A 10,686-nucleotide genomic window follows, 5' to 3' on the forward strand; every position below is an offset into this window, starting at 1 on the left:
GAGGCTGCAGGAAGGACATCCCATGCCTTCTCCTGAACAAGCTCTAATCAGCCTCGACTCATTCATGGTTGAGCAAAAGAACTACCCCAGGCTTGCTTAACAGACTTGTTATAGTAATAAGCAATCAGAAACTGAATCAGGCAGAACTTAACATCACACAATTCAAATAAAAAAGCAAGAAAGTTAAGACCTTTGCTCAAGAACCAAAGTGCTTTTCTAGAATATTTTAGCCTGCACAATGTTTACAACCAGCTCTGCAGTATATCTCTATACTTATCTGATTTTATATTCTTTCGTCGAGCCACTTGTAAACGTGGACAAGCCCACGTTCGTCTCTGCAAGCCTTCTTCAGCAGAACAAGAGTGCCACTTCAAGCATGAGACAAATGTTTGAAGGCACCATGACTGCAGTTTGCATGGCAAGCCATTTGACTATGCTTGTTTGGTTTTCGAGCCAAGCCATTCAATTAGTAACTCGACTACAAATAACAAGCCCTGCCCCATAACTGTGCTATAAAAGAGAATTATCATTAATAGCACATACACGCACTCCATATACTACCACAAATAACAAGCCCTGCCCCATAACTGTGCTATAAAAGAGAATTATTATTAATAGCACATACACGTGCCCCATAAACTAGCACACATGCTCAACAAGGGTAGAACCCATTACATAAGCAGAGATTTGCTACAAATATTATATCCATTCATCACAGCTATCAACACATTATATGACGTGGAAGGGAGAGCAGTCCATTTGATGGCTAGAAACTGAATCTACAATAGCTTTATGCCATCATCAACAATAAGGGGGGGGTTAATCAATTGAATTTACATCATGCCGATAAAGCTACAAGGGGGCCGAGGGGAAGTAACAACCCCTGCCCTGCCCCCCTCCCCCTCCCGATCATCGTTGAGTCCAAAGCACCAAGCATATCTCTTATTAGGCAAGACACTCATTGTGCTAGGCACTTCAGGCAATGCCAGCAGGAGCCTCAACTGCTGAAGTTGAAGCAGTTCCAGTTGTGCCATTCAAGATTGTCACATTTCCTTCAGTATCAACATCAATGATAGCTGAATCACCTTCTTTGATCTCTCCTCCAAGCATTCTCTCAGCCATGCTGTCCTCCAGAAGACGCATAATAGCCCTACGTAAAGGCCTTGCACCATAGCTAGGACTGTAGCCTTCATCCACTATTCTGTCTCTAAATCTTTCAGTCACCTGGAGATCAATAGATTTCTTTTTCACGCGGTCAAAGACCTCTTTGAGCATAATGTCAGCTATCTCCTTCACTTCTGTCTTTGTAAGCTGCCTAAACACAATGATCTCATCAAGACGATTCAAAAACTCTGGTCTGAAGTACTGTTTTAGCTCCTCATTCACAAGAGTCTTTATCCTGTTGTAGCTACTATCCTTCTCACCATAGTCAAGCTGGAAACCAATTCCTCCTCCACCCTTTTCAATCACACTACTTCCAACATTTGAGGTCATAATCAATAACGTATTCTTGAAATCCACAGTCCTGCCCTTGCTATCTGTAAGCCTACCATCCTCCAGTATCTGAAGCATCATGTTGAAGACATCTGGATGAGCTTTCTCGATCTCATCAAACAGCACAACAGTGTAAGGACGGCGCCGAACAGCTTCTGTCAGTTGCCCACCTTCACTGTAGCCAACATATCCGGGTGGCGATCCTATGAGCTTAGACACAGTATGCCTCTCCATAAATTCACTCATATCAAGCCTTACCATTGCCTCTTCTGAACCAAAATAATATGCTGCCAGTGCCTTCGCTAGCTCGGACTTTCCAACACCAGTAGGGCCAGAGAATATGAAACTGGCTATGGGTCTGTTAGGGTTCTTTAGGCCCACTCTGGCTCGTCGGATGGCACGGCTAATGGCTTTCACAGCTTCATCTTGGCCAATTACTCTCTTATGCAATGTTTCTTCCATCTTCAGCAGCCGGCTTGACTCGTCTATCGAAACTTTCTCAACTGGGATTCCAGTCCAGGCTGACACTATCTGTTGGATGTCTGCTTCAGTAACTAGAGGCCCTACATCACCAGCTTCACTCTCAGCTTTCAACTTCTCTTTCCCTTTTTCTGTAATTGCGGATATCTGTGCCTTCAATTCCATTTCCCGGTCACGAAGTTCTCCTGCCTTCTCAAAATCTTGACCTCTCACTGCCTCGTTCTTCTCCTTTGTGATCTGCCTCAACTCCTTATCAAGCTCCTTCGCTTCTTCAGGGAGTTGGGCATGACGAAGACGAACACGAGATCCAGCTTCATCAATCAGGTCAATAGCTTTATCTGGAAGAAACCGGTCACTGATATATTGGTATGAGAGCTGAGCAGCAGCAACTAGGGCCTCATCTGTGTAGCGCAGTTTATGATGTATCTCGTACCGTTCCCTTAGACCTTGTAAAATCTGTATTGTCTCATCTACAGTTGGCTCTGGAACTTGCACAGGTTGGAAACGCCTCTCTAAGGCAGGATCCTTCTCAATGTGCTTCCTGTACTCATCAAGAGTGGTGGCTCCAATGCACTGAAGTTCACCTCTGGCCAAAGCAGGCTTCAAAATGTTAGCTGCATCAATTGCTCCCTCAGCTGCACCCGCTCCAATCAAAGTGTGCACTTCATCAATAAATAGAATTATATCGTCCGCCTGCTTAATCTCCTCCATTAGCTTCTTCAGTCTTTCCTCAAACTCTCCTCTGTACTTGGTACCAGCAACTAGTAGCCCCATATCAAGTGTAATAACTTTTTTACCTTCGATAGTCTCAGGGACATCACCAGCAGAAATGCGTTGTGCAAGCCCCTCTGCGATTGCTGTCTTACCAACACCAGGCTCCCCAATAAGGCAAGGATTATTCTTGGTGCGACGACCAAGAATCTGAGTTACACGCTCTATTTGTGGCTGCCTTCCCACAACTGGGTCAAGCTTCCCATCCTCTGCAAGCTTGGTTAAATTAGTGCCAAACTCCTCTAAAGTGGGCATCTTTGCATTGCTGCTCCCACCTCCAACACCAGCTCCAACAGCTTCTGTGCTCTCTCCAACCATTCGAATAACCTGAGTTCTAATATTGCTAGGATCTGCACCAAGGTTTTCAAGTACACGTGCAGCCACCCCTTCACCTTCTCTTAGCAAACCTAGCAACAGATGCTCAGATCCAATGTAATTGTGACCTAGTTGACGAGCTTCCTCCAGAGAGAGCTCAAGTACACGCTTAGCCCTTGGGGTAAAGGGAATTTCAACAGCAACAAACCCACTGCCCCGGCCAATGATCTTCTCCACCTCTATGCGTGCTTCTTTGAGGTTAACACCCATGGATTTCAGCACTTTGGCCGCAATCCCGGTTCCCTCACCAATCAAGCCGAGCAGGATTTGTTCAGTCCCAACAAAGTTGTGCCCCAGGCGTCGTGCTTCTTCTTGTGCAAGCATGATCACCTTGATGGCTTTTTCAGTGAACCGTTCAAACATGGCGACAACAACTGCACGGGTGCCCTTACCAGAGGGAGCCGCAAGGGCCTTTGAGATAACGGAATGGAAGCTGCCACGGCTAGGGTTTCTGGTAAATAACAGGGAGCGGCGAAGACCAGAGAAAGGGCTTACCTGGACAAGAAGAGATTGGCGAGCGCAGACCTTGGAGATGCTGGGTAGATAAGGTGGTTTGTTGAGGCTGCTCTGAGTCTGGTCGCGTGCAGCCACATTTACGGGCAGCAAAGCTGCTGCAGAAAGAGCCCCCGCCATGGCTGCTGCAGCACAGAGCGGAAGAGGACGCTGATGAAAGAAGAGGAGATAGCTGGACAAACACGAATGAGGGAGGAGCCAGGACTCCTTAAGAGTCCGTTTCACACCGCCATACCAGAACCGAACGTACCCAATTTCCAAAAGTAAACACAATTCTGTGAGAGAGAGAGAGAGAGAGAGAGAGAGAGAGAGACTGCGCACATGCGACTCTCCAGCCGGTGTGCAAGTCCACAAATCTGACTCCAGTGGACCACCCAGCTCTGCGCACATGCACAAACGGTGGTGCAACTGTGGTGTAGTTCAGCTGTCGGTATTCAATGCACATGCATACAGCAAGTTGCCGACCGGTAGCTTGAGGTAGGCCACAGACGTTCGCAGGCACTACATGACAAGAACGTGAAGAAGCATTCACTAAACTTAGTAGTTGATCGTCTCGCCATCGCAGCAAACGGCTAGGGGAGCAGAGTGCAGTTCCGTTAAAAACGACGAAGCTCCGATGGTAAAGGGTGGGCAAAAGTCCAAAAAAAGGGTGGACCACCACAGAATCTCCACCCATCGGACGATCCTTTTGAGTGCATGTGCACACCCTCAGAGAGAGAGAGAGAGAGAGAGAGAGAGAGAGAGTTTCATCAAAGAGTGTTGGCCTCGGTTTAGAGAGAGAGAGAGAGAGAGAGAAGAAGAAGAAGAAGAGAACTTTAATGTCATAGGAAACTATCCCAAGAGACCTTAGAGAGAGAGAGAGAGAGAGAAGTCTTCCTTTCATCAAAGAATGTTGGCTTGCTTTTAGCCACACTTAAGAGAGAGAGAGAGAGAGAGAGAGAAGTCTTCCTTTCATCAAAGAATGTTGGCTTGCTTTTAGCCACACTTGTGAGGGAGAGAGAGAGAGAGAGGTCTTACTTTCATAAAAAATATGATGGCTTGCTTTTAACTAATTTCTAATCACAATTTTGAGAAATTCCCATTTGCGAGAATCTAGCAAGATCCTAAAGCAAGGTTTAAGTAAGTAAAGAAATTCAAAGCGGAGCTATGGACACAGAAACATGTTGTAAGCTAAGGAGATATAGAAATGAGGGTCTTTGAAAGCATCTTTGAAGATTTTGGATAATAAAATCAAAGAAGAGCCACTAGGCAGCCAAAACGACTTTTTCAAAAGCCATTAATTAATTAGTTTTTTTTGGGGGGGTTGTATTCTTTTTTTTATGGCTCAAAGGGGCTCAAGGACCAGCGTAAGCACATAGCCTAGTGGTTAAGGTTGAGTTTCATACTATATATGTGGTGTGTTCAAATCCTACTCATTAAGATTGATTTTGAATGGTGACGTGCATGGACATGCTAATTAGTGATGCCAGTATACAGTATACTAGCTTGTTGCTATCGTGATGTTTCACGTCCCACACAATCATCTAACACAAAAATCATAAGAGAGATTAAAAATTGCTTAGGTATTGCTTCTAATTTTATAACAAAATTATAAAGACTGAGTATAATTTATAGATCTTTCAAAAGGATGTTTGACTAATTAAAAGTCGTTGAGTGCACAAAGATCAAAGAAATCCACAAGTCACAAGTTACAATTGGCAGTCCAAGACCACCATGACAAAGAGGTAGCTAAAAGCTAAAAATAGACCAAAGTTATGCTCATCTAGAGGGAAGTGATGCAAGCATACAACCAATAGCAACACTAGTCGGGTTGCTTCAATAGCCTACCACCACCCTCAAACGCCCATAGTAGAATAGCAAATACCCAAGGATCTCTTTTGCGCACAAGGATACAATAATGGCTTCAAAAAAAGTTAAAAGGTATTCTTAATGGCTTCAAAAAAATTAAAAGGTATTTTTAATTCAAAGATTCTCTCAATAAAAAAACGAAGCGCTAATGTGTAGCACATAGCCATGGGCAATAACTAAGCACGTAGATTTGCAATAATATTAGCTTGGAAGGACGGATACAACATTGAGAGAGAGAGAGAGAGAGAGAGAGAAGAAAAAGTGCAAGAAAAACGCTAAAGAGAAGGAAAAAAAACACTAAAGAATGAAGGATAAAAGAAACACCTCTTTATATATGGACATACAAGATCTTTTGACTTTTCACCTCATTTATCTTTTGACTTTTCACCTTCATGTGTCCTTTCATTTCTTAAGCTCACCCCGCACTTAAGCACTTAATATGTTTTGAAATAATTTTTATTTTTCCCACATTGGGGAGACCTAATGGAACGTAATTCAAAGAAGTAGCGATATCTTAACCCCACAGAAAAAGAAGGAACTAGAAGGACAAAGATAGTGTGGAAATCAAATGCCCCTCACTTAAAGAATGAAAAGTAAACTACCCAACCAAAGGTGGGTATCTAATGGGAACTTCATATAACTAAAAAGGTAAAAAGGTTAATGATGTTCCAAACTCCATCGTACAGCAACAAAAGTAAACAAATATGGACATGGGAGTATTGTTCTAACCAACATTCCACGCTAAAATTCAAGGAAAGAGCTCAATGTCTTCCAGATTTATTCTATTGGAGTTAGGGTTACAGGAATGCACACACAACTCCGAGACGACGAAGAATCTCAAGGCACACAATAGAGAATGTGTTACTAAGCATGCGAATACAAGTTATTTCTAGAGTTGTCAGAACAAGGGTAAGACCAGAGCATGCACGGTCCCTAGGCAAGGCTAGCTAAGTGTGCATGTTCAGGGGGATCCTAAAGAGGCGCTACGGACCTCTAAGATGATGCAGTTGGGTGGAGATCAATATGTCAATCCCTCCCTTGTTCTTTCAATAGTATCAGAGCACGTGAGAGACTCTAAGGGAAAGGTGGGGTCATGGATGATTTTTTCATGGGCTTGCATGCACACTCTTCTGGGGAGGAAGGAGCTCAAGTTCGTGAAGCCATTCAAGGAAGCAACGGGCGGGAAAGCACCCTAGCACACACCAAGGGGGAAGGCAAGCCTGCATAGAACGGAGTGTTGTTGGTGTCAAATCTTTGTACAAGCACAAGATATGGAGATGTCGCTTCATGTTGTGAGTCCTCACGACTCACAATGGGGTGAGTGTCTTCATCTTCCTTGCTCGCAATCTGTGCACCATGAAAGCTTGGTTGTGAAGCTTCTTCTTTACATGTGGGCGGCCCTTGTGGTTAGTTACTTGTGGCCTTTTCTTTTGGCCATCCTACTATAAAGGCTTATCCCCACTTGTCCTCCCACTAGCACAATGAAGACTTTTCAGCAAAGAAAAAAAGTCAAAAAACGAGTCGTGAAGTCTTGTCAACACGGTACGTTAGCGGTTAATTTCTATAATTCATCACATGTTATAGAAGTCACCACTTGGACTAAGCTTGCCTTTCACCAAATTGGCTTAAATTTGAGATATGATATCGCTTCCATCTTTTGTGTGCTTCATCATCTCAGTGTTGAGAGCTCTTTGACGTAGATTTTGCTTGCATGCACAAGCATGCACTACATGCTTCCGCTACAGTTCCAGATTGAGATTCATTTCAAATTTTTCATAGAAGCTCATCAAATTCACTATAGTTTTTGAAAGGTTTGTGTTCCGACACACTTTCCTCGCTTAAGCTAAGGGCTCTCTTGAGGTGCTCGAATGAATAAGTACCGCTCGTTCTAACATCCTTTCTTGAATCTAAGTTTTCCTGTTTTGCTCATGGAGCATAATTTTCTTCAAGCTTCTTAGCATGGTCTTGGCAAATGGTATTCCAAAAAATCATCTATCTGACATATTACCTGGTTTGTGATGGCAAGTTACTGAGTAGTTCGATATCCGGTGTGATGTCGCGTAGCTGCCCTCATCAGGCTACTGTATGTGAAGCCGCCTGGCCTCCACAAAGCACGTTGGGTAGTCTTTTGTGCTGGGATATGACCCCTTTATGTATGCCAATTGAGGGATATGTTGTACGAGCTAGAGAGATCTATAGCCTAGTTGGCTATAGTTGACAGATTCTTGTCTCTGTAGGAGTTCTCTTCAGACCATTTTTAAAGTCGGATTCTATTTGTTGTGCAAGAATTCCGCACAAGGTTTGCCCTCGGGTGTTAGAGTGGTATTGGCAGTAGGTTTACTCTTAGTTGGAGATTGTTTTGGTCTCATGCGGGTATGGTTGATGTCATAAAATCTAATATCTAACCAACCTAAATGATTTTCTCATATTAAATTGATCATTTTATGTGGGAGAATAAACGAGAACAAGGGTTAGAATATAGACATGTGTTTATGGATCTATCTCAACACGGGGTCAAGGTTAAAGGGGTCCAAATGAGAGAGGGTCTGTCAAAGAGCAAGGCTACCTAATGGAGCTTAAAGACCTTAGGGTTAGCTTCATTAAAGACCTCCAAAGGTTAGTGTTAAAAGCCCTTTGACCTTAGGCAAGCTAGGGTTGTGCTTTAGGTGGGAACCCGGCCCAAGCTTGAGGTGCTTGTCGTGCTTGCTGACTAAGGTGCTTGTCGTGCTTGAGGTGCTAGGGCTGAGCTTGATGTGGGAACCTTCTCCAGGCTTGATAGAGTTGAGCTTGAGGTGAGAACATTTCCCAAGCTTGAAGGGTTCAAGGTGTTCCCAAAAGTCAACATGATCCCTACTCAAGGGGGGGCGAGCCCTCATTATAGGAGCTCGAGAGAGAACACACACAACCTCACACAAGTCAAGCATTGTCTAAAAGAAGTAACTAGGACACTTGTCAAGTTCCTCTTCATGTTGCCCTCATGGTGTGCCTAAAGCCTATTGGTTGGCCTCTCAAGGGGTCCAATGATAATTTAGCTAATTTAATTAATTGTGTATGCATTTATCAAGTCCTCTCTCTCAAAGGGGAAAGAGGGACACTTGTCCCAAGGCTAGCATGCTTGCTTGATATGCACTATGCATGTGATTGGCCAGGCTTGAAGGGGTCCAATGAGCTTTCACCATGAGCTAGAAGAGGAGGTCGACCAAAGTGAGGAGAGGGCTAGCTTGGGGGGTATACTCTCTCTCACACACACACTCTCTCTCTCATTGAAGTGCAGAGTGCAAGAGCTCCATCTCCTTCTCCAATCTTGTGGAGAAGTTAAGATCCTACACCAATACTCTTGGCTATGGAATTCAAACCCAACCAAGAGCCATGCTTCAATGCTTAAGCTTGCTATCTTCATTACTATGCTATTATTACTAGATTAATCCACCATATTATGGTTGATTCACACATCAATTTCCAACAAGGGGCTAAAAGGAATACTAAGCCCATGGAAAGCAAAGACAAAAGTGAAATGCCCAAAATTCTTCTCAAGGAAATTCCAACAACAACAACAATCGGTCCAAGGAGAAGGGAGTTTACAAAGGGAAAAATAAACTCTCTCTTGAAGATCTAGAAGCGTTTTTAAAAGAAATGCCCACAATGAGACTTCTAGAGCTTCAACGATCGAATCTCCAAAAGAGAATGCTCATTGCAAAGAATCACCTCTCTCCTATGCTTGGGGAAAGGTAAGGGAGCATGATGCCTTCATGTTTTTTGACACTGTCTCTACTCACAACTTCATATCAATGGAGTTGGCCACTAAGTTGGGCATTCAAGCTTTCGAGATGGGAGATACTGTAACTTCCGATGGAGCTTTATAGGGACATCAAGCCTCCGTTACTCCCTTGATTGGGAAGTTGAGGCTTCATGTCCAAATCTACGTCGATAAAGAAGACTTTTTCACATCTCTTGTCCAACATGAGGATGTTATCCTAGGGTCACCATGGTTCAACCGCATGGCTGCCAACATGAAGTTCCCTGAAAGGAGAATCTACTTCACATGCAGGGAAAAGAGCATGTATATAGATGCTAGTGAGTCCGGTCGTACTATACTAATTGTAAATTCTCCTGCTTTTGATAAATCAATGAAAAGCTTAGTTTTTGCGTACATGATTTTTTTCAAAGAGTCCCTAAAAGGTCCTGATGTTTCATCAAATGTAAATGGCAAGAACCAAGAAGAGTTAGACTTGTCTAATTTTCTAAATGGATTCCAAGATGTGCTCAATGATGATATCCCTATGGACTTACCTCCAAAATAAGGGGATGGTGACCATCAAATTGAGCTCCTACCAGGAAGTTCACCGCCTAACAAGCCTCCTTATCGAGTTTCCCAAGCTCAACAAGAGGAGACCATGAGGCAAGTACAAAAATTGGTAGAGACAAAAGGATGGTGAGTCCTAGCTCCTCTCTTTTTGTTCTCCAGTCCTTTTAGTGCAAAAAAAAAGATGGTACATACCGCATGTGTGTGGACTATCAAGTGCTAAACCATATCACTATCAAAAACAGATTTCCTGTACCACGGGTAGAAGATCTGCTTGATAAGCAAGGTTTGACCTACTTCAGTAGGATTGACCTTAAAAGTGGCTATCATCAAATAAGGATAGTGAATGAACATATCCTAAAGATCATGTTTCGTACAATGGTCTTTATGAATATTTAGTCATGACTTTTGGCTTGACTAATGCACCGGCCACATTCAATTGTTAATGGAGAAAATATTTAGACCCTATCGCAAATTCACTGGAGTGTTCTTTGATGAAATCATCATCTACTCCAAGTTCTCGGAGGAGCATAAGCAACATCTCTAGGTGATTTTTCAAGCTTTGAGGGAGAACAAGCTTTTTATCAATCAAAAGAAGAGCGAATTTTTCCTTCAAGAGATTCAATACTTAGGTCATATTATCTCTCAAGATGGTATCTGTATGGATCCATCAAAGTTGGAGGTAATAAATCATGGCCTAATCCAAGGAATCTACATGAGCTGAGAAGCTTTATTGGTATGTGTGCATACTATAGACGCTTCATAGCCAAATTCTCTCAAATAGTAAGACCATTGCATGACTTAACAAAGAAGAACATTAAGTACTCTTGGACTGCTAAAGAGCAAAATGATTTTGACAAGCTCAAAGAGAATCTTACCTCCCAACCAGTCCTTATGCTTTC

At 43.1% G+C, this 10,686-nt stretch overlaps 1 protein-coding gene across 1 annotated transcript; it reads right to left on the minus strand.

Moving 5' to 3' along the window:
* Nucleotides 1-649: 649 nt before the first annotated feature.
* On the minus strand, nt 650-3,845 carry LOC147428898 (ATP-dependent Clp protease ATP-binding subunit ClpA homolog, chloroplastic-like). The gene has a single exon (XM_086496119.1). It carries the CDS (start codon nt 3,751-3,753, stop codon nt 976-978), a length of 2,778 nt encoding a protein of 925 aa, XP_086352245.1. The 5' UTR covers nt 3,754-3,845; the 3' UTR covers nt 650-975.
* Between the last annotated feature and the right edge of the window lie 6,841 nt (nt 3,846-10,686).

The sequence above is a fragment of the Adiantum capillus-veneris genome, chromosome 22, assembly GCF_014529385.1.
Source record: "Adiantum capillus-veneris isolate H3 chromosome 22, ASM1452938v2, whole genome shotgun sequence".
Classification (NCBI taxonomy): domain Eukaryota; kingdom Viridiplantae; phylum Streptophyta; class Polypodiopsida; order Polypodiales; family Pteridaceae; genus Adiantum; species Adiantum capillus-veneris.